The 24,392-nt window shown below is 41.6% G+C and overlaps 1 protein-coding gene across 1 annotated transcript; it reads right to left on the reverse strand.

The window, feature by feature from the left end:
* On the reverse strand, positions 1–972 carry LOC136391201 (olfactory receptor 1J4-like). Its single transcript, XM_066362725.1, has one exon. The coding sequence runs from the start codon at positions 970–972 to the stop codon at positions 1–3; it is 972 nt and encodes a 323-aa protein (XP_066218822.1).
* Positions 973–24,392: the final 23,420 nt, after the last annotated feature.

A 24,392-nucleotide genomic window follows, 5' to 3' on the forward strand; every position in this document is an offset into this window, starting at 1 on the left:
TCACTTGCTTCTGACTGCAATATGAGGATTTAGTGATTGCCACTTAAAAACTTTAACCCTATTGACAAATATTTTCAAGGCCTGTTTGATATCTCTGTTCCTCAGGCTGTAGATGAAGGGGTTCAGCATGGAGGTAACTACCATGTACATGACCGAAGCAATGATATCCTTTGAACCCAATGATGAGGAGAAAAAATATACACTTGCAACTGTCCCGTAGTATAAGGACACCACAAAGAGATGGGAGCCACAGGTGGAAAAGGCTTTAAAGAGTTTCACAGTGGAGGGGACCCTCAGGATGATGATTCCTATATAAACATATGAGCCCAAAATAACACCCAAAGGCAAGAATAAAACCATTCCTCCCTCGGTGAAGATGACCAGCTCATTGAGGGAGATGTCAGAGCAGCTCAGCTTCAGGAGTGCAGCAAGGTCACAGAAGAAGTGGCTGATGGTGTTTTCAGCACAGAAGGACAGCCGGACCAAGAGGAGGGTGTGTGTCAGGGCAGTGCCACAGGAAACAATCCAGGAGCCAGCCACCAGCAGCACACACAGCCCCTCCCTCATGATGGTGGTGTAGCGTAGAGGGTGACAGATGGCCACATACCTGTCATATGCCATCACTGCCAGAAGGAAATTGTCTATACAAACAAAAAGTATGAAACAATACACCTGAGCAATGCATCCCACATAGGAGATGGATTGTTGCCGAGTCTGCATGTTCGTGAGCATCTTCGGGACAGTGACGGATGACAGAGAAATGTCAGAGAAGGCCAAGTGGCTGAGGAAGAAGTACATAGGCATGTGCAGGCGGGAGTCCAGCCTGATGAGCAGGATGATGAGCAGGTTTCCCAGCACCGTGGTCAGGTACATGCCCAGGAACAGGGTGAAGAACCCGCGCTGCTGCCCTGGCCGCATGGGGAGCCCCAGGAGGAGGAACTCGGACACGCTGCTCTGGTTCTCGGGCCCCATGCTGCTCCCCGTCTGCTGGGGAGGAAGGAGGTTTGGGACTCTCAGCAACCTGGAAAGGATGCCCAAGAACATCACATCTTCTACTGTCATTTTCCGGGAACAACATGAATGTTTGACTACACAGTTATTAATTTATGACACCTGTATGTGCGTGCATCCTTCACACTATCCCAGTGAGGATCCAGGAAAATATTGCACTCCTAACGCAGCCAACAAGAGTTTTTTACACAGAAGCAAAAGGGCGTTCACAGTTTCCTTGAACCATAGTTTACTGATACTAAGTCTGTGTCTTGAGGCACTAAGGACGGAGATGCAGCAGTGAACACAAAGAGCAAGGTCCCCACTTCTGTGAGGTTAGATCGTGATGGGCACAGAGGGATCATTTCTCCCCCAGGCCAGAGCCACACCACACTGACTCACTGTGGCATAAAGAGCATCGATCCCACAAAATTGGTATTAGTGGCTTATACCTTAAAAAACATGAGGCTACAGCCTGACTGGTGGTGGTGGAGTAGATAGAGCATCCACACAGGATGCTGATGTTTCTGGTTCAAATCCACAAGGTCAGCAGCTAACACGTGTGTTTCTTGGCTTGAGCACCTCCTTTCCAGCTTGAGTGCAGGTTCTCCATGTCATCCCTATGTTACTGACTTGAGCCCAAGGTTGTTAGCTTGAAGCCAAATTAGGAGAAACAATCAATAGACAACTAAATGAAGCAAGTAAGAGTTGATGCTTTTTATCTTTCTCCTTCTCTCTGTCCTTCTTGTCTATCTCTCTCTCAGAAAATAGAAATAAAAACATAAAAGACACTCCAGTGCAGAGTTGATATTGTTGGAGCATTGTCACACTCCAGTGAACCTGCCCGGTCCCATTGACCTACAACTGTAAAATCATGGACAGTCTTCAAACAGATGGACACTTAAAGTTACTTGATGTCTGAACAGTCTTCAAAATATTTTTTTAATGATGTTGAATATTTAGGTAAACATTTGGGTACTGGGCTGAGGACTTTACCTATGTATACAAAGTAAATCCACACGTCAGACTAAATTCCCAGAGTTTAAGATCTCGTCACAGCTGCACTAAAATTATGTGTCCTTTCAGCTATTTTAGCTTTTAAGAAATAGAAACCTAAATGATACAATTGCTGTGGGCACACAACAGTGTAGTTGGCGACAGAATGGCACACACACACATGTATATCTTTATATCTCTATCTATATGTGATATGTAATGTATATAACTGGATGTACTACCACTTTTTATAGATTAAAAATTATTACTGCTTCCCAGGTTCAATCTAACATTTCTGTGTGATTAGAACCCACACTCCTAACCATCACAAGTGGGATCCTCCCTTTTGTTGGTTAGGGGAGTCAAGCACAATGATATTATTTTGTAGCTGTAAGGACACAAAGTTATCCAAAATGTTCTTAGTCCTTTTCCTAGCTAATTAAATTCCTACATATTCATAATCTTTTCAAGTAATAGAACATTCTCAAATACATTGACTTCTATTTATATAAATATTTACCGAAGGTATCCACAAGATTCATGAGACAAGTATAATTCTTTCCTTTTTATACATGTGGAAACTGAGGCAGAGGATTTCGTTAAATTTCCCAGTGTTTCATTGCAGTTTGATAGTGATTATTCCCAAAACTTCAGACAGTTTGATGCCTGAAATACCTTTTTTTTTGCCATGGGATGTTTAATAAAAGTAAAGAAAGGGTTGCAAAATTGTAAATAACTCAGTCACACACAGGTTCATGAAAACGATACAAGAGCCATTTCAAGAAACAGGAACTTAAGACTTTGGTTATCTCAGCTCCTGGTGCCCCAGCAGGAAGACATCTCAGAAAATACTTTAAGGTCACAGAAGCAGATCATATACCCACAACACACACATACACACACACACACACACAAATACACACAGAGTGCTGATTTGAAGATTCCAGTCACCTGTGACTAAGATCCCATCCTAAGGGACAGGTCGCCAGTATGTGGTTCAGCTCATAAACATTCATATACATACATACAAGTCATATGTCACACTTAAAGCAAGACCTATACCACACAACCACATTCACACTCACAATGCACAACATACTTGAATTATGACATGTGTTAAACACTCTACTCACCATATATGCATAATTCAGGCACTGTACACAAATGTCATCAGGAACACACTTGATCACACACAATTCAAAAATTACATAGGAAACACACACCAACACACACATGCACACCCAGCCACACACTCAGTACTCCATCAGCACACTTGCTCCTATTACAGAGAGATATGTTCCCGCCCCCTCATACACATGGTAACACACACACTGGGAAAACCAACCAATAGACCTGTCTGCTCTCAGCCACAAGTGTGTCACCCACAAACACTGCTGGCATGGGCAGCAGCACACCCTGTGGAGAGAGGTGTGAGCCCTCTCTGACCTTGGGCCTCTGTGAGGTCGTCGTCTTCTTGTCCAGCAGCTGAGACGACAATCTCACTCCCGATACCCAACTGTGCTGCAGGTGTTTATGGTCACAGACATGGACCAGGAGTCCCTAGTCACACAGCAGGAGGGTGGTCACTTGGTCTATACCCACTACAACAAGGCCTATATAATGTCTAACTCAGGAAGAGGGTCAGGCTGTGAGTTAGATACATAGCACACACTCATCTATCAGACAAGCACATACTGAAACAGACACAATACATGCAGACACACACACAGTCATGGACACAGAGTCCCACATGACGCATAGCACACAGGCAGACCCATCGCCAAGGGCAGAGTCCCAGCCCCTCTGACCTGTGCCCGTCACTGCTGAGTCAGACCCCTTCTGCTCCAGACTGCTGCCCGACTCCTCAGGTTTCTTCAGGAGGCCTTAGGTCCAGACACAGAGAAGAAACATCTGTGGCCCTGGCCCTTCTAGACCTTCATTCTCCTCAACCAGCTCCAGGGAAAGGAGTCTGAAGATAACAATTACTAATGAGCGGCTGAAACACAGTCCCCAAGCCTGGGGCTACTTTCTGACTGCCCTTTGGGGAGCTGTGTGTCCCAGAGGCAGAGGGACTGGAGTCCTAGAGGACACTGTCCCTGATTCCTGTGATGCCCTGGGCTCCTTTCTTCTTAGTCATTGTTCCAGCGGGACAGGATTTTCAACTTTTTATTTGGTAATGGTTTTATTTTATTTTATTTTATTTATTTATTTTATTTATTTTTGGTAGTAATTTTAAAGATATAGAAGAGTTGTGAAAATGATATAAAGAATTTCTGGACAGGCTTCACCCTGATTCTCCAATGATTAAATTAATATCTTATTATGTATGTCTTCTGTGTGTATGTTTGCATGTAGTTATGTATATTTCAGGGTTAGATTTTCAGCAGATATGCCACAGTATATATTATTAGTTATGATATTAAGTTTTTAAATTTTTATTAATTTTTAATTTATTGTGTTTACATAGATTCAAGTGTCCCACTGAATAATACTCCCTCATCCACCACCCCTGTGTTTCTTTTTATACCCCTTTACCCCCTCCCCCTACTTTCTCCCCTATTATCTGTAAGTCTGTGTTATGCATATATAGTTTCACTAATCCTTTTACCTTCTCTGTTTCCATCTCCTAATCCCCGTTCTCTCTGACTACTGTGCCTCTAGTCCCTGTGACCCCACCTCTGCCTCTATTCTATTCCTCAGTTCACTAGATTTCACAAATATGTTAGATCATATGATATGTTTCTTTATCTCTTTGGCTTATTTCATTTAGCATAATAATCTCAAGGTCTATTCATGCTGTCACAAAAGGTAAGATTTCCTTCTTTTTCACAGCCATGTAGTATTTCATTGTGTGTATGTACCACTGCTTTTTTTTTTTTTAAACTTAGCATTAGCAACACCATTTTGAATTTATTTATTTATTCATTTTAGAGAGGAGAGGGAGAGACAGAGAGAGAGAGGAGAGAAGGAGCTGGAAGCATCAACTCCCATATGTGCCTTGACCGGGCAAGCCCAGGGTTTCAAACCGGCAACCTCAGCATTTCCAGGTCGATGCTTTATCCACTGCGCCACCACAGGTCAGGCGTACCACTGCTTTTTAATCCACTGGTCCACTGACGGACACTTAAGATGTTTCTGGATCTTGGCTATTGTAAACAATGCTGTAATAAACATGGGGATGCATATTTTTTGACTCACTGATTTGATATTCTTAGGCTATTTTCCTAAAAGTGGAATAGCTGGGTCAAAGGGCAGTTCCATTTTTAATTTTTTGAGGAAACCCCATACAGTTTTCCACAGTGGCTGCACCAGTCTGCATTCCCACCAGCAGTGCAGGAGGGTTCCCTTTTCTCCACACCCTCGCCAGCACTTATTCTGTGTTGTTTTGTTGATGAACGCCATTCTGACAGGTGTGAGGTGGTATCTCATTGCGGTTTTAATTTGCATTTCTCTGATGATTAGTGACATTGAACATTTTTTCATATGCCTATTGGCCATTTGTATGTCCTCTTTGGAGAAGTGTTTATTCAGTTCTTTTGCCCATTTTTTGATTGGATTGTTTCTTTCTGGTGTTCAGTTTTACAAGTTCTTTATAAATTTTGGTTAACCCCTTATCAGATGTATTGGCAAATGTGTTCTTCCATTCTATGGGTTGTCTTTTTATTTGTTCATGGGGTCTTTAGTTGTGCAAAAGCTTTTTAGTTTGATATAATTCTATTTGTTCAATTTATCCTTTATTTCACTTGCCTGTGGAGTTTAATCAGCAAAAATAATTGCTATGAGAGATATCAGAGAGTTTTCTGCCTATGTTTTCTTCCAAGATATATATGGTTTCATGAATTACATTTAAGTCTTTAATCTATTTTGAGTTTATTTTTGTGAATGGTGTAAATTGGTGGTCTAGTTTCATTTTTCTGCATGTACCTGTCCAATGTCCCAACACCATTTATTAAAGAGAATGTCTTTACTCCATTGTATACTCTTACCTCCTTTGTCAAATATCAATTGACCATAAAGTAGTGGATTAATTTCTGGTTTCTCGGTTCTGTTCCATTGATCTATATGCCTGTTCTTATGCCGGTACCAAGCTGTTTCGATTACTATGGCCAGGTATTGTAATGTAACTTGATATCAGGAAGTGTGATACCTCCCATTTTATTCTTCATTTTCAAGATTGCTGAAGCTATTCGTGTTCTATTTTGGTTCCATATAAATTTTTTGGTTATTTGTTTTATATCTTCAAATATGTCATTGGTATTTTAATAGGAATTGCACTGAATCTATAGATTGCTTTACGTAATATAGACATTTTAATGATGTTTATTCTTCCTATCCATGAACACGGTATTTGTTTTCACATGGTTGTATCTTCCTTGATTTCTTTTAACAATGTTTTACAATTTTGTTAGTACAAGTTCTTTACCTCCTTGGTTAAATTTACTCCTAGGTACTTTTATTTATTTATTTTTTTTGCAATAGTGAAGGAGATTGTTTCCTTAATTTCTTTTTCAGACAGTTTATTGTTGGTGTATAAAAATTCCACTGACTTCTGAATATTAATTTTATATCCTGCTACCTTGCCAAATTCGTTTATCAGGTCTAGTAGTTTTTTTGACTGAGACTTTAGGGTTTTCTATGTACAGAATCATGTCATCAGCAAATAATGATAGTTTTACTTCTTCTTTTCCAACTTGTATGCCTTTTCTTTCTTTCTTTCTTTCTTTCTTTTTTGTCTGATTGCTGTGACTAGGATTTCCAGAACTATGTTGAATAAGAGTGGTGAAAGGGGGCACCCCTGCCTTGTTTGGAATCTTAAGGGGATTGCTTTTAATTTTTGCCCATTGAGTATGATGTTAGCCATGGATTTGTCATAAATGGCCATTATCATGTTGAGGTATGTTCTCTGTATTCTCACTTTGCTGAGAGTTCTTATCATAAATGGATGCTGGGTTTTATGAAATGCTTTTTCTGCATCTATTGATATTATCATGTGATCTTTATCCTTTCTTTTGTATTGATTTATGAATATTATACCATCCTTATCTCCCCAGAATTAATTCCACTTGATCATGATGTATGATTTTTTTCATGTATTGCTGGATCTGTTTGGCTAATATTTTGTTGAGAATTTTAGCATCTAAGTTCATCAGGGATACTGGCCTATAGTTCTCTTTCTTTGTAGTGTCGTTACCTGGTTTTGGAATGAGGATTATACTTGCCTCATAAAAGGAGCTTGGAATTCATCCAGCCTCTTGAATTTTTTGAAATAGCTTGACAAGGATAGGTGTTAGTTCTTCTTTGAATATTTGGTAAAATTCACATGTGAAGCCATTTGGTCCAGGGTGTTAATTTGCTGGGAGTTTTTTGATAACTGTTTCAATTTTATTTGTTGTAATCAGTCTGTTTAGGTTTTTTGATTCTTCTACATTGAGTTTGGAAGATTATATATGTCTAGGAATTTATCCATTTTGCCTAAATTGTCCAATTATTTGTCATACAGATCTTCATAGTATTTTCTTACAATCATTTATATTTCTATGGTGTCAGTTGTTACTTTTCAATTTTCATCTCTAATTTTTTTTATTTGAGTCCTCTCTCTTTTTCTCTTGATGAATCTGGTTAAAGGTTCATCAATCTTGTTTACCTCTTCAAATAATCAGCTCCTGGTTTCATTGATCTTCTGTATTTTTTTTTTAGCCTCTATTTTATTTATTTCTGCTCTGATCTTTATTATTTCCTTCCTTCTACTTCCTCTGGGCTTTATTTGTTGGTCTTTTTCTAGTTCTTTTAGATGTAGGGTTATGTTGTTTATTTGAGCTTTTTCTTGCTTCTTAAGGTATGCCTGTAATGCTATGAACTGCCCTCTCAGAACTGCTTTTGCTGTGTCCCATAAATTCTGAGTTGTTGTATGTTCATTTTCATTTGTTTCAAGTAAATTTTTTATTTTTTCCTTGATCTTGTTATCCAGTTGTTATTTAATAACATGCTATTTAGCCTCCATGTATTTAAATGTTTCTCAGCTTTTCTATTGTAGTTAATTTCTAGTTTTATGCCATTGTGATCAGAGAAGATGCTTGATACAATTTCAATCTTCTTAAATTTATTGAGACTTGTTTTGGGTCCTAACATGTGGTTTCTTCTAGAGAATGTACCATGAGCACTTGAAAAGAATGTATATTCTGCTGCTTTGGGGTGAAAGGTTCTGAAGATATCTATTAAATCCAGTTGATCTACTGTGTCATTTAAGGTTGCTGTTTCTTTGTTAATTTTCTGTCTGGAGGATCTATCCATTGATGTTAGTGGGGTATTAAAATCCCTTACTATTCGTGAGTGCAGTCTGCTGTGCTCTCGGCCCCTCCCGACAGTCCTGGGGGGCCACAGTTCTGAGCTGTTCAGGAAAACACTCCCGCGTGTTTCAGCTGGTGAAGGTGAAGGTGAAGGTGAAGGTGGGTAGGGTGCTTGGAGCAGAGAGGTTTATCCTGTGCCGAGTGCAGAGACATCACGTGAGCCAGCTAGCTCCTGCTGCCAGCCAGGGGGCTCCCTGATGCGCTGGCCAGCCTCAGAGCCACAGGGTCCCACTGGACGCTTTGCAGCGTTTCATCTTAAGAACAGAGGAGGAGTGGATTTAAGGAGGTAGGTGACACAGGCCCGTGGCTCACAACTTTGGAGTGTGACCGCGTGTGCGAGGGGAGCAACTCTCCCCTCGCAGGCCCCAGCTCGCTGTGTGACTTAAGTATCATGCCAACGAGAGCAGACATCAGTGTGCACGCATGATCCCTCGTCTTTAACACAGATGGCAGCATGTGAAACACATTGTTTTTCATAAGTTTTCAGTCTGTTTGTCTACTTTTCTAGAGCAGAACTCTGGCGATTTGATCTCTCAGCTGGACCCAATCCTACCTGTGGCAGGAATAGGTGAAGTTTAATTCTTAGAAAGGACCTTTCTGAGGCTGTGGTGACATTGTAGGTAAGGGCAGTTAGTGACAAGATGTTGGACAGTGAAGAGCTCCTCGTTGCCGTGACTGCCTGGACAAGCTCTTCAAGCTTCTGTCTGTTTGTAAACCGGGACAATGTTAGGGCGCCTGGTCTCTGCTTTTCCTCTTCTTGGTACTTTGAGTCATTGAACCAGTGCTTTAGCTCATTCTGTAAGTCAGGTTCCTGCACAGGACAGTTTCAGTTCAGAGAAAGACCTCTCGTGTGCCTTCTCCCTTTCTTTTAGGAATGAACAAAATCAGACAACCCTGGAAAGATACCCTGTTAAAGCATTCGAAGTTGCTAGTTCCTTCACGGGGTTTTATGTTCATGTGTAGAGAGTTTGCTTAAATGATGACTCATTAGCCCTTCTCAATGAGGTGGCCACCAAGGGCCAGGCCTCTCTAGATGCCGGACAGGAAGCCGTCAGAACATTACAGAATTCAGAGCAACTGTATACATGCCTTTCTGTTTACAAAGCAATTTGTGATGTGCAAACAATATGTTGTTTGGGGTAAAAGCTTGAATAAAATTAAAAAAAATCCCCTACTATTATAGTATTGCTGTTGATCTCGCCCTTTATATCCATCAAAATCTGCTTTATATATTTAGGTGCTCCTATATTAGGCTCATAGATATTTTTAATGGTTATGTCCTCTTGTTGAATTGTTCCCTTTATCATTATGTAGTGAACTTCTTTATCCCTGACTATAGCTTTCATTTTATAGGCTATTTTGTCAGACATAAGTATTGCTACCCCACATATATTTTATTTTCATTTGTGTGAAATCATTTTTTCCATACTTTCACTTTTAGTCTATGTGTATTTTTTTGTTCTTAATTAGGTCTCTTTGTAGACAGCATATGTACAGGTCCTGTATTCTTATCCATGTAGCTACCCAATGTCTTTTGATTGGAGCATTTAATCCATTTACCTTTAAGGTTATTATTGATATATTGTTGTTTATTGCCATTTTATTCTTTAAATTGACAAGCCTCTTTTTCTTGTTCTTGTTTGTTTGTTTGTTTGTTTTACTCTTTTTACAGCAAGCCCCTTAACTTTTTTTGCAGTACTGGTTTAGTTTTAATGAATTTCTTGTGTTTTTTTCTTTTTTGGTCTGGAAAGCTTTTTATTTCTCCCTCAATTTTAAATATTATCCTTGCTGGATAAAGAGGTCTTGTTTGTAGGCTCTTGCTTTGAATATTTCTTGTCATTCTCTTCTGGCCTCAAGTGTTTCTGTTGAGAAGTTCGATGTCTTCCTTATTGGGGCTCCTCTGGTAGGTAATTAACTGCTTTTCTCTTGCAGCTTTTAGTATTCTTCTTTGTCTCTTAACTTTGACACTTTTATTATGATGTGTCTTGCTGTAGGCCTCTTTGGTTTCTTTTTAAATGGAACTCTGTGGTGCTTGAACTTGTGTGACATTTTCCTTCATCAATTTAGGAAAAATTTCAGCTATGATTTCTTCAAATAGGTTCTCTGTACCTTGTTTGTTTTCTTTTCCTTCAGGAACCCCTATGATGCGGATATTGTTTCTCTTCATATTGTCAAAGAGCTCTCTTAGAGTTTCTTCAGAATTTTTGAGCCTCTTTTCTTTTCGCTGCTCTGCTTCCATGCTTTTGTTTATCTTGTCCTCTAAATCAGTGGTCCCCAACCCCCAGGCTGTGGACCAGTACCGGTCTGTGGGCCATTTGGTACTGGTCCACAGAGAAAGAATAAATAACTTACATTATTTCCGTTTTATTTATATTTAAGTCTGAACAATGTTTTATTTTTTTTAAAATGACCAGATTCCCTCTGTTACATTCATCTAAGACTCACTCTTGATGCTTGTCTCGGTCACGTGATACATTTATCTGTCCCACCCTAAAGGCCGGTTCGTGAAAATATTTTCTGACATTAAATCAGTCCGTGAGGAGAGACAAGATAGCACTGGAGTAGGCGGACGTACCAACATCTACCTCCCAGACCCAAAGTGGATTACAAACTAAATTTAAGAACTGTCATCTGGAAAAACCAACTTTGGACTAAACTAAGAGGACTCTTCAACCAAGGAACACTGAAGAAGCCACACCGAGACTGGTAGGAAAAGCAGAAACGTGGAGAGGGCTGCCCAGCTCCCCAGAGTGAACGGCAGCAGGGAGAGACTCGCGAGGCGGGAAGTGAGTTTAGCAGAGGGGGAAGGGTCCTGAGCCCCAGGAACAAAGCCCCAGCCTGCAGCTCCAGAGCCCAGAAGAGGCGTAAGGACAGTATTTAGCTGGAAACAAGTCAGGATACTGTTTGTGAGAAAGAGTCTGATTTCTCAGACCCAGGATCCTTCTTAAAGGGACCGCGCAGAACATCTCTCTCACAACCACTCACCTGGGGCTCCTGGGGACGGGGAGAGAGGAGAGGACCAGAGTAACAGGAAGAGAGTGTAATCTAGGAGGCACAGGGAGAAACATTTTGGGAGATAGACACCCTAACTCCTGGGACAAGTCACTCCCCAAAGCTGAAGTGATTATTTCCCCCGGAAACAGCAATACCAGCAAAGGGAAGCAGGAGAGCAGCCAAACAAGCTCTCCCACGGCACTCAGAGCAGAGTCACATAAAAGGAGGGAGCATTTGGGTCTACAGTAGTGAGTCTTAGGGTCCGAGCTGCAACGCCCCCACCCACGCGGCTGAGGGTTCGCAGGAGGGCGGGCGGCAGCGAGAGACAAAAACGCGGTTCTGCTGGCAGGGGCAGAAACCAGCTGGCCACCACTGGGCTCAGGTGTGAGCTTAATTTTGCCCGGCTGGGGAGAAGGGGGCATGCAAAAGCAGTCAAGCTCAGCTGCCAGCAGCCTGTAATCCAGCCTGCGGGAGAAGAGCGGGAACCCCAGAAAGGGTGGAACCAGCCCCTGAGCAAGGGCAAAGGAGCACGGCCTTGCCCCGCCCGTGCAACCCAGGCTTGCGGTCTGACTTGGTAGCCGGCTCCTCCCGCGGGGGTGGAGCCAAAAGCCCAGAAGAGGTGGAGTTCCACTACAGAGCTGAGCTTGAGCACGCAGTCCTGCCCCGCGGTAAAGCCAAGGCTAGCAGCCATTCCTCGAGTGGGCTCCTCCTGCAAGGGCAGGGCAAAAGCCCAGAAACAGGCAGAGACCCGCAGCTGAGCAAAGGTGCTCACCAATGCCCTCAGGACTGAGCATAACATCACACACGGGGGTGGGACAAAGACCAAGGCCACCAACACTTGTGCACCTGAGTGCGTGATCACAGCCACTCCTGTGAAGAGAAAATGTGGAGGCAGAGAAATACAACACAAATAAACCAAGAGAAATCCCCAGAAAAGGACCTAAGTGAATCAGATATAATCAAATTACCAGATGCAGAATTTAAAATAACGATTGTTAGGATGCTCAAAGATATTAGAACAACCATAGATGGCTATTACAAAAACCTTTATTTAGATAATAAATATAAAAAAGGACATTGAAATAATAAAAAAGAATCAGTCAGAAATGACAAATACAATATCTGAAATAAAGAATATAATGGAAGGAATTAAGAGCAGAATGGATGAAGCAGAGAATCAAATCAGCAAGTTACAGGACATGATAAATAAAGGCACAGAAGCAGAGCAGAAAATAGAAAAGAGACTCAAAAAGTCTGAGGAAATTCTAAGAGAGCTCTGTGACAACATGAAGAGAAATAACATCTGCATCATAGGGGTTCCTGAAGAAGAAGAGAAAGAACAAGGGATAGAAACTTTGTTCAAACATATCATAGCGGAAAACTTCCCCCAATTAAGTCAGGAAAACATTTCACATGTTCAGGAAGCACAGAGAACTCCATTAAGGAGAAACCCAAAGAAACCAACACCAAGACACATCATAATTAAAATACCAAAGCTAAATGATAAAGAGAAAATATTAAAAGCTGCAAGAGAAAAAAAGACTATCATCTACAAAGGATCCCCCATAAGGATGACTTCTGACTTCTCAACAGAAACACTTGAGGCCAGAAGGGAATGGCAAGAAATATTCAAAGTAATGCAGAACAAGAACCTACAACCAAGACTACTTTATCCAGCAAGGCTATCATTTAAAATTGAAGGAGAAATAAAAAGCTTTACAGACAAAAAAAAACCTCAACAAATTCACTGCAACCAAACCAAGGCTGCAAGAAATGCTAAGGGACCTGTTGTAAATGATCATAGGAAAAAAAGAATATAGCAAAAGAGGAATACAGTTTTAAAGAAAAAAATGGCAATAAACAATTACATATCAGTAATAACCTTAAATGTTAATGAATTAAATGATCTGATCAAGAGACATAGGGTAGTTGCATGGATAAGAAAACAGGACCCATACATATGCTGTCTACAAGAGACACACCTTAAATCAGGGGTCTTAAAACTCGCGGCCCGCGGGCCGCATGCGGCCCACCGAACAATTTTGTGCGGCCTGCAGACTAATCCACGAAGTTCATCTGCGGGCTGCACAAAATTGTTCGGCGGGCCGCATGCGGCCCGTGGGCCGTGAGTTTGAGACCCCTGCCTTAAATCAAAAGATGCACACAGACTGAAGATAAAAGGATGGAAAAAATATTTCACGCAAATGGAAATGAAAAAAAAGCTGGGGTAGAAATACTTATATCAGACAAATTGGACTTTAAAACAAACACCATAGTTAGAGATAAAGAAGGTCATTACATAATGATAAAGGGAGCAATCCAAAAGGAAGATATAACCATTATAAATATCTACAAACCTAATATAGGAGCACCTAAATATATAAAGCAGACTTTGATGGACTTAAAGGGCGAGATCAATAGCAATACTATAATAGTAGGGGATTTCAAAACCCCATTAACATCATTAAATAGATCCTCAAGAAAGAAAATTAACAAAGAAACAGCAGACTTAAAGGACATATTAGATCAACTCAATTTAATAGATATCTTCAGAACCTTTCACCCTAAAACAGCAGAATATACATTCTTTTCAAGTGCTCATGGTACATTCTCTAGAATAGACCACATGTTAGGACACAAAAGCGGTCTCAAGAAATTTAAGAAAATTGAAATCATATTGAGCACTTTCTCTGATCACAATGGCATTAAACTAGAAATCAACCACAATAGAAAAATTGAAAAACATTCAAACACTTGGAAACTAAATAGCATGTTATTAAATAACGAATGGGTTAACATTGAGATCAAAGAAGAAATTTAAAAATTTCTAGAAACAAACGAAAATGAGCATACATCAACTCAAAATTTATGGGACGCAGCAAAAGCAGTCCTGAGAGGGAAGTTTATAGCATTACAGGCATACCTCAAGAAGCTAGAAAAAGCTCAAATAAACAACTTAACACTGCATCTAAAAGAACTAGAAAAAGAACAGCAAGTAAAGCCCAGAGCTAGTAGAAGGAAGGAAATAATAAAGATCAGAGCAGAAATAAATGACATAGAGGCTAAAGAAACAATACAGAGGATCAATGAAACCAGGAGCTGGTTCTTTGAAAAGGTAAACAAGATTGATGAACCTTTAATGAGACTCACCAAGAAAAAAAGATAGAGGACTCAAATAAATAAAATTAGAAACGAGAGTGGAGAAATAACAACTGACACAACAGAAATACAAAATATTGTAAGAAAATACTATGAAGAACTGTACACCAAAAAACTAGACAACCTAGATGAAATGGACAAATTCCTTGAATCATATAATCTTCCAAAAATCAATCTAGAAGAATCAGAAAACCTAAATAGACCAATTACAACAAATGAGATTGAAACCGCTATCAAAAAACTCCAAAAAAGAAAAGTCCTGGGCCTGATGGCTTCACAAGTGAATTCTACCAAATATTCAAATAAGAACTAACTCCTATCCTTCTCAAGCTATTTCAAAAAAATCAAGAGGAAGAAAGACTTCCAAACTCCTTTTATGAAGCGAGCATAATTCTGATTCCAAAACCAGGCAAAGACAACACAAAAAAAGAAAATTATAGGCCAATATCCCTGATAAACTTAGATGCAATAATCCTCAACAAAAAATTAGCAAACCGGATCCATCAATATATGAAAAAAATCATACACCATGATCAAGTGGGATTTATTCTGGGGAGGCAAGGCTGGTACAATATTCGCAAATCAATCAATGTGATTCATCACATAAACAAAAGAAAGGAGAAAAACCACATGATAATTTCAATAGAAGCAGAAAAAGCATTTGATAAAATCCAGCACCCATTCATTATCAAAACTCTCAGCAAAGTGGGAATACAGAGAACATATCTCAACATGATAAAGGCCATCTATGACAAACCCACAGCCAACATCATACTCAATGGGCAAAAATTAAAAGCAATCCCCTTAAGATCAGGAACAAGGCAGGGGTGCCCCCTTTCACCACTCTTATTCAACATAGTTCTGGAAGTCCTAACCACAGCAATCAGACAAGAAAAAGAAATAAAAGGCATCCAAATTGGAAAAGAGGAATTAAAACTATCATTATTTGCAAATGATATGATATTGTATATAGAAAACCCTAAAGTCTCAGTCAAAAAACTACTAGACCTGATAAATGAATTTGGCAAGGTGGCAGGATATAAAATCAATACTCAGAAATCAGAGGCATTTTTATACACTAATAATGAACTGTCAGAAAGAGAAATCAAGGAATCAATAACCTTTACCATTGCAACCAAAATAATAAAGTACCTAGGAATAAATCTAACCAAGGAGATTAAAGACTTGTACTCAGAAAATTATAAAACATTGATAAAAGAAATCAGGGAAGATATGAATAAGTGGAGGCATATACCGTGCTCATGGTTAGGAAGAATAAACATCATTAAAATGTCTATATTACCCAAAGCACTTTTTAAATTCAATGCAATACCGATTAAAATACCAATGACTTACTTCAAAGAAATAGAACACATATTCCAAAAATTTATATGGAACCAAAAGAGAACACGAATAGCCTCAGCAATCTTGAAAAGGAAGAATAAAGTGGGAGGTATCACACTTCCGGATATCAAGTTTGATTATAAGGCCAGTGTACTCAAAACAGCATGGTACTGGCATAAGAACAGGCACATAGATCAATGGAACAGAACAGAGAACCCAGAAATAAACCCACAGCTCTATGGACAACTGATATTTGACAAAGGAGGTAAGGAAATACAATGGAGTAAAGACAGCCTCTTCAACAAATGGTGTTGGAAAAATTGGACAGCTACCTGCAAAAAAATGAAACTAGACCACCAACTTACACCACTCACAAAAATAAACTCAAAATGGATAAAAGACTTAAATATAAGCTGGGAAATCATAAGCATCTTAGAAGAAAACATAGGCAGTAAGCTCTCTGACATCTCTCACAGCAATATATTTGCTGATTTGTCTCCACAGGCAAGTGAAATAAAAGACAGGATAAACAAATGGGACTTTATCAAACTAAAAAGCTTCTGCACAGCTAAAGACAATAAGAACAGAATAAAAAGACAAACTACACAATGGGAGAATATATTTGACATTGCGTCTGATAAGGGGTTAATAACCAAAATTTATAAAGAATTTGTAAAGCTTAATACCAGGAAGACAAACAATCCAATCCAAAAATGGGCAAAAGAAATGAATAGACACATCTCCAAAGAGGACACACAGATGGCCAATAGACATATGAAAAAATGTTCAACATCATTAATGATTAGAGAAATGCTATTTAGAACCACAATGAGATATCACCTCACACCAGTCAGAATGGCGCTCATCAATAAAATAACACAGAATAAGTGCTGGCAAGGATGTGGAGAAAAGGGAACCCTCCTGCATTGCTGGTGGGAATGCAGACTGGTGCAGCCACTGTGGAAAACAGTATGGAGATTCCTCAAGAAATTAAAAATTGAACTGCCTTTTGACCCAGCTATACCACTGTTAGGAATATACCCCAAGAACACCATAGCACTGTTTGAAAAGAAGAAATGCACCCCCATGTTTATGGCAGCATTGTTCACAATAGCAAAGATCTGGAAACAGCCCAAGTGTCCATCAGTGGACAAGTGGATTAAAAAGCTTTGGTATATATATACTATGGAATACTACTCAGCCATAGGAAATGATGACATAGGATCTTTTACAACATGGATGGGCCTTGATAACATTATACTGAGCGAAAGAAGTAATTCAGAAAAAACTAAGAACTATATGATTCCATACATAGGTGGGACATAAAGATGAGACTCAGAGACATGGACAACAGTGTTGGGGTTACAGGGTTGGGGGAGGAGAGGGAGGGGTTTGGGGGAGGGGAGGGGCACAAAGATCATGGCTTTTCAGAATTTGCCATATTCCCCCTTTAATCTATAGACAGACAGAAAATATTTACTTATGGTGTTTCCACTATAAAGACAGCTGTCTTAGGGACAAATGCTGATGAATTATTTCAGCAATTCCCCCTTCTTCAAAGACTTATATGTTAACATAGAGCTCCATGTTTCATAGGACATACTCAAGCTCACTCCATGCTCCCTGGAGCTTTAGCACAAGGGAATGCCCTTTTTTTTCTCTCTCTCTCTCTTTTCTTTTCTTTTTTTTTTTGTTGTTGTATTTTTTCTTTTATTTACTTATTTTTTGTATTTTTCTGAAGATGGAAATGGGGAGGCAGTCAGACAGACTCCCGCATGCACCTGACCGGGATCCACCTGGCATGCCTACCAGGGGGGAATGCTCTGCCCATCTGGGGTGTTGCTCTGTTGCAAACAGAGCCATTCTAGCACCTGAGGCAGAGGCCATGGGGCCATCATTAGTGCCCGGGGTGGCTTTGCTCCGGTGGAGCCTTGGCTGTGGGAGGGGAAGAGAGAGACAGAGAGGAAGGAGAGGGAGAGCGGTGGAGAAGTAGATGGGTGCTTCTTCTGTGTGCTCTGACTGGGAATCGAACCCAGGAATCCTGCACACCAGGCCAATGCTCTACCACTGAGCCAAATGGCCAGGGCATAGGAATGCCCTTGTTGATCAAGCTACCCAAAAGAAAATTCTATGGAGCAACCATGACAGACCAAGCAAGTCAGTCTCATACTATTCATCACCAGAAAGCTGCAGCCTGGTGTAAACAGTTTCAACTATCTCGGGAAGCAGCATGGCAGATTGGGAAATCCTGTCCAATGGGTCCTATACTGCCCCTTCATTTGGAGTTAACCCTCAATGACCCCTACCAGGACAACTTTGGCAGATGGATGTTACTCATATACCTTCATTTGGCAAAGAGTCGTATGTCCACATTACAGTGGATACATATTCCGGATCTATAGTAACCTCTGTCAGAACAGGAGAGGCTGCTAAGCATGCTATAGCTCATTGTCTGTATGCATTGTTCTATTATGGATTTCCTAAACTGGCTAAACTGAAAATGCTCCTGCATATGGAGCAAAAGCATTTACTGTATTTTGTCATGCTTACAATCTTTAAAGTTAAATTATTATTAAAGTGTACTCAGCAAACATTTTAAGGTCAATTAAAAAAAATTCAAGAGGTGGCAGTCATATCCTGGAACTCCTACGGGTCTACCATATCATGGTTTTTACTTTTAAAAATTTACATTTCTTTGGAATGCTGATGAACAGGAGACACCAAATGTTTTTCGCCTGCAAACTACTACCTTCTTTATTAGATCCAGCTAATAACACTGTTTTATCTTTTTCCAAATAGCTCTAGATATATGGAAAATATTTATATAGGCAGATGAGGATCCTCAAACCCCTCAGCGAGATCTTCTGAGCATGGCTTTTAAGATACCTAGAGGCAGAAAAAGCTCAATAGAGATCAGGGGAACTACCAGCTTTTAGGATACACCCTTAAAGGCTCCAATGCCCCAAAGGGGTCTCATAGGATGCCATCTGGGTCCTGCTTCAATAGTGGAAAGGAAGGTCATTGAGCTAAAACCTGCCAGGCTTATATGCCTCTGCTGTGAGGAAACAGGGACATTGGAAGGTAGGCTTCCCCCTTGCTCCTCTAAGGGAGGGTTCAGTCTCTTCCAGCCCTGCTCCAGCCACCTATGACCTAACCTTGCCCAGAAAGCTGGAGTTTGTCACTGAAGGCTGAAGGTGCCCAGGGCCTTCGGCCCCATCTACGACACTGTGGACGAGCCTAGGGTATTTCTTCCAAGAAGCAGGTAAACTGATCTCACTTGCACAAGGGCCACTTAACTATGTTTTGCCTGAATAGTCAGATTTTTTATTCTTCCCTCAAAGATCTCTGTTGTGGGTGTTGATAGTCCTATTTTCTGCTGCTCTGCTTAATATATAGTGTTTTCTTTATCCCTCCTACCTCAATGCCTCATTCATATTTCAGGCTGGGACCTACTCCTAATTTAGAGCTCTCTTTCCCCCTTTTGCCAACTTTTTTATGAATCTACCTTTGCCACCCAGCTTAGTGTATCCCAAGGTTCTCTTTACCATGCCACAGTTGCAGAGCTCCAGGGAAAAGCAACCTGGTCTCATCTCTCCAGGCAGAGGAGAACAGAAGCTCCATATCCATGCATGCTGCAAATGGCTTTTCCAGTCTACCTGAACCATTCCCAGCTAGAAGCAGCGGTCATTGGGACTTGGATATGAGCTGCAAAGTATAGAATGGTGACAACAATTCCAGTGCCATGTGGACTTTTCCTGGATGTGGACTTTTTTTTTTTTTTTTCATTTTTCTGAAGCTGGAAACAGGGAGAGACAGTCAGACAGACTCCCGCATGCGCCCGACCGGGATCCACCCGGCACGCCCACCAGGGGCGAAGCTCTGCCCACCAGGGGGCGATGCTCTGCCCATCCTGGGCGTCGCCATCTTGCGACCAGAGCCACTCCAGCGCCTGAGGCAGAGGCCACAGAGCCATCCCCAGCGCCCGGGCCATCTTTGCTCCAATGGAGCCTTGGCTGCAGGAGGGGAAGAGAGAGACAGAGAGGAAAGCGCGGCGGAGGGGTGGAGAGGCAAATGGGCGCCTCTCCTGTGTGCCCTGGCCGGGAATCGAACCCAGGTCCTCCGCACGCTAGGCCGATTCTCTACCGCTGAGCCAACTGGCCAGGGCCTGGATGTGGACTTTTCCTGGACTCCTGCTCCCTATGACAGGTCCTAACAGACTGAACTGCGGTTGGGTTGCATTTTTCAGGGATTTGGCATGGTGATGGGCCAACTTGGACTCGGTGAACATGTTAAGGACACTGCTCTTTGTGGTTTCTTGCTGTATTGGCCAAGAGTTTGCTTAAAGGCTTTTAATCACTGTAAAAAAAATAGAAGACTGGATAAAGAAGATGGGACACATATACACCATGGTATATTATTCAGCTAGAAGAGATGATGACATCGGATCACTTACAGCAGAATGGTGGAATTTTGATAACATTATGTGTAGTGAAATAAGTAAATCAGAAAAAAACAAGATCTGCAGGATTCCATACATTGGTGGGACATAAAAGCGAGACTAAGAGACATGGATAGGAGTGTGGTGGTTACGGGGGGTGGGGGGAGGGAGAAGGGGAGGGGGAGGGGGAGGGGTACAGGGAAAACTGGATAGAGGGTGACGGAGGACGATCTCTCTTTGGGTGATGGTATGCAACAGAACTAAATGACAAGATAACCTGGAAATGTTTTCTTTGAATATATGTACCCTGATTTATTGATGTCACCCCATTAAAATAAAAATTTATTTATAAACAAAAAAAAATTAGTCCGTGGACCAAAAAAGGTTGGGAACCACTGCTCTAAATCACTGATTCAATCCTCTTCTTCATCCAGCCTGCTATTAATTCCTTCTAGTGCAGTCTTCATTCTGATACTGCATTTGTCATTTCTGACTGGTTCTTTTGAATGATTTCAATGTCCTTTTTAATGCTTGCTATCTCTTTATTTATGTGCTGATTATGTCCATCCATTGTTGCTCTAAGATCCTTGAGCATCCTTAAAAATCATTGTTTTAAACTCTACATCTGGTATTATATAAATTATATATAAATTTATCTCATTCAGTTCTTTTTCTGGGGATTTCCCTTGTTGATTTATTTGGGTTGCATTTTTCTGTCTGCTTATTTTGTCTGTGTATTAGGTAGCACTGTCTGACTTTGATATTTTGTGTGGTCTCTATGAAGAAGATGGGCTCAGTGGTACTGTCTTCCAGCCCTTTTCTTTCCTTGTTCTAAGAATGCTTCTTGAGGGTACTATTTTCCCTCTCTTTGTATATGAGTATTAAATGCCGTTGGTACTTTCATGGGTACAGTATCCCTTCAGGCAGCCTGGCTCTACAGGTCAACCTTGATTATGTGTATTACACACTGTGCAATGTCTGTCCTGTTGGGTGTATCTATTTTCCACAGTGTCTAGTGTCTTTCCACCTTTGGGTGTGCTGCTTGTGTAGGTAGTTGAGTCTAGGGTTGGTGCTGTCTGCCACCCACTACCAGTAGTGTTGACTCTAGTTCATCTTGGGTTAGCGTCAACTGTTGTTTGTAACCTGTTGTGGGCTGCCAGCCTGCAGCTACTGCATTTCTTGCTGTTTGTGTCTGTGTTTTCTGTGTCTGTGTTGTGGGAAGAACCAACCTTTGTATAAGAATCAGCTTCCTCCCACTTAAAGATGACAACAGCTCTGTAAAATCCCCAAGCTCTGTAAGATTTGTTTCCACATTTCAGCTTCTCCTCCTCCTCTTGCAGCTGTCTGGTCTTCCCACAGAGTCTTCCATAGTAAGACTGTAGTGTGGGCTCAGATTGGCCTCACCCAACCTACACTTCTACAGGTTGCATGCTTGGTGAGTTAGGGCAGCTGAGATTGTGAATACAATGTTTGTGGGACCTCCTACTTCAGGAATCTCTTGGTCAGGAGCTCAGTACAGGGAATGTGGCCCCTACTCCAGAGCTTGATCCTTCAGCCACTGCTGGATACTCAAATTTTATTTCTCCCCAACAAGGTGAGCAGCAGTTCAGACTGAGTGTGGCTGACAGTCCCCTTTGCAGAAGTTCTTTCAGCTGTTGAGACCCAGATCTCATGGAGGAAGACTGAGAGAGTCCTCTCCTAGGGCTGCCTGTGCCCCTCCTGAGGTGGCTAAGCCCCTCAACCAGATCCAACAATAGACTCATGAGGACCCACACTTTAAATGTCTATGCTCCAAGCCTCTCTCCCTTCTCCCTGTGGAATCTAGCCTAGCTGGACAGAATATCCAGTGCCTAGGCCCGCTGACTATGAAGCTCAACCCTATCCAATGCACATGAGCCACTGTGCCAGTGCTGAACACAGAGAGTGTAATTTGCCTCAGCTGGTCCGGGTGTGAGGAGATTTTCGGTAGGATACCACTCTAGCAAGGGTTGTTAGGTCCTGAACTGATGCTTTCTCCAGCTGGCCCCTGGATGTGCCAGACATGGCCTCCTAACCAGGAACCAAATGGAGACCAGTGGGAGACACTGCCAGTGACAGGTTCTCAGCAACCTTTTTTGAGCTACAAGCAATTCAGAGTTTGTGGCTGCCTCTGCTGGCCCCAGGTGTACATGGTAATACCAAGCTTTACTCCTAGGCTGGTTTTTACCCACTCTGGTCCACTCAAATGGCCAAGTTTCCCTGAGTCTCACCTCCTGCAGCCTCTCTGCTGGCTGCTTGATGGGCTCAGCCACTGAAAAAACCTCTGCTGGAGTCTAGAGCCAGTGGCAATTCAGTGATTAAGAAGGGTGGTGGGTGTGGCTCCACCACTTGGTCCTAGGTGTCAGTCTGTCCAGACTTTTTTCACAGACCAGTAGGGTGAGGCAACAGGAGTCTGGTGGGTGTGGCTTCTGAGACCCAAAGGTGTGATCTCCCACCCACAGTTTCAATTGAGTCTCTGGTAATTGGAAGTATGGGTCATAGACTTGGGAGAGTGTGAGTGTGGAAGCTCTGGTCTCAACACCAGAAAACTGAGTCACTGATGCGCCCCCTGTTTCCTGTCATCTCAGAATGACCTGTCACCTTCCCTGGGGTTGGAGAGACTCCTGAGGGTGGAGAAGTTGCTTTTCCCCAGGCTGATGCCACTCAGAGGGGATTGCTCTACCCAGGAAAGATGGCGACTGCAGTACTGGAGAATGACTCAAGACAGGGGTTCTGGTGGTTATCCCTCACAGTGTCTCTCCCTGGGTCTCCAACTTTACACTGTCTTCCTGAAAACTCCAGTACAGTCAGCTCTCACTCCCAGGTAAGTGGTTGTGAATGAGATTTTCTGCGTGGGCCCTTCAAAACGGAATCTGCATCAAAGAGGTATGTCTCTTTCTCTCAGACAGAAGCCCAGCTCTTTTCACAGCTAAATGCTGTCTGGGTGCCTCTTCTAGGCTCTGGGGCTCTAAGGCTGAGCACCCACAACTTTCAGGGTGGCCCCACCACAGTGAGAGTCCCTCTGAACCCTCAGCTGTGGCTCATTCCTGGGAGAGGGGCAGCCCTTTTCATGTCTCTGCCCTTCCTATCAGTCTCAGTGTGGCTTCTTTGGTGATCCTTGGTTAAAGAGTCCTCTTAGTTAAGTCCAAAGTTGGTTTTTAAGGATGATTGTTCTTAAATTAAGTTTTAACCCAATTTGGTCCTGAGATGTGGCAGTTGGAGCATCCACCTACTCCGTCGCTATCTTTCTTCCTTTGAACTATACACTCAATTGAATGATCCTAGCTCAACCAGAGGGTCTCTGCTATTTAAAGAACTCTGACAACCTGAACCCAGGTCTCTTCATCCAGATGCCTAACAGTCAAACCCCATTTCCTGGGGTCAAATGAAAGAGTCCCTAAACAGTCAAAAGCTTTTTCTAATATTCAGCTGGGAGATCTGATGATATTAATTTTTCAATAACTTGTGTTTTTATCCTTGATCAGTTGGCTAAGGTGATGTCTGCCTGGTTCTCTACTATAAATTTCCCATATTTTAAATACCATATGATCCCACTCATATGTGAAATCTAATGAACACAATGCACTGATGGACAAAGTGGGAAAAAAGACATGGACATATGGACCAGATACAAAGTTGTCAGAGGGAAGGAGTGAGGGGACAGGATGAAAGAAGGGAAGAGATTAGCTAAGAAAACATATACACATAACATGTGGGTACAGACAGCAGGGAGGCCACAGACTGAGGGAAAGGGGTGAGGAGGTGGGGAGAGAAGGAGTACAGAGTGGGGAGTTGGGGGCAGAGAGAGACCTGCATGGGGCAAGGGGTGCACGTGCTGCTTGTAGATGGGATGATATCGAATTGTATACTTGTAACAAGTATGGTTTGGGGAACATGTTATCCCAATAAATTATAAATAAAAATTTTAAAAGTTACTATTTTAACTTTGTAATATAAAGGTATCATTTGAGTAGATGTGTTGAAACTATATAAACATAACTATTTTCTTATAATTTCACCCACTATATTTAACACCCATTGGTGATTCTTATATGACAAAATTAGTGCAAATGTGGTGATCAAATGGTGGTATTACTAATTCTATC

This window comes from Saccopteryx leptura, chromosome 2 (assembly GCF_036850995.1).
Source record: "Saccopteryx leptura isolate mSacLep1 chromosome 2, mSacLep1_pri_phased_curated, whole genome shotgun sequence".
In the NCBI taxonomy this organism is placed as follows: domain Eukaryota; kingdom Metazoa; phylum Chordata; class Mammalia; order Chiroptera; family Emballonuridae; genus Saccopteryx; species Saccopteryx leptura.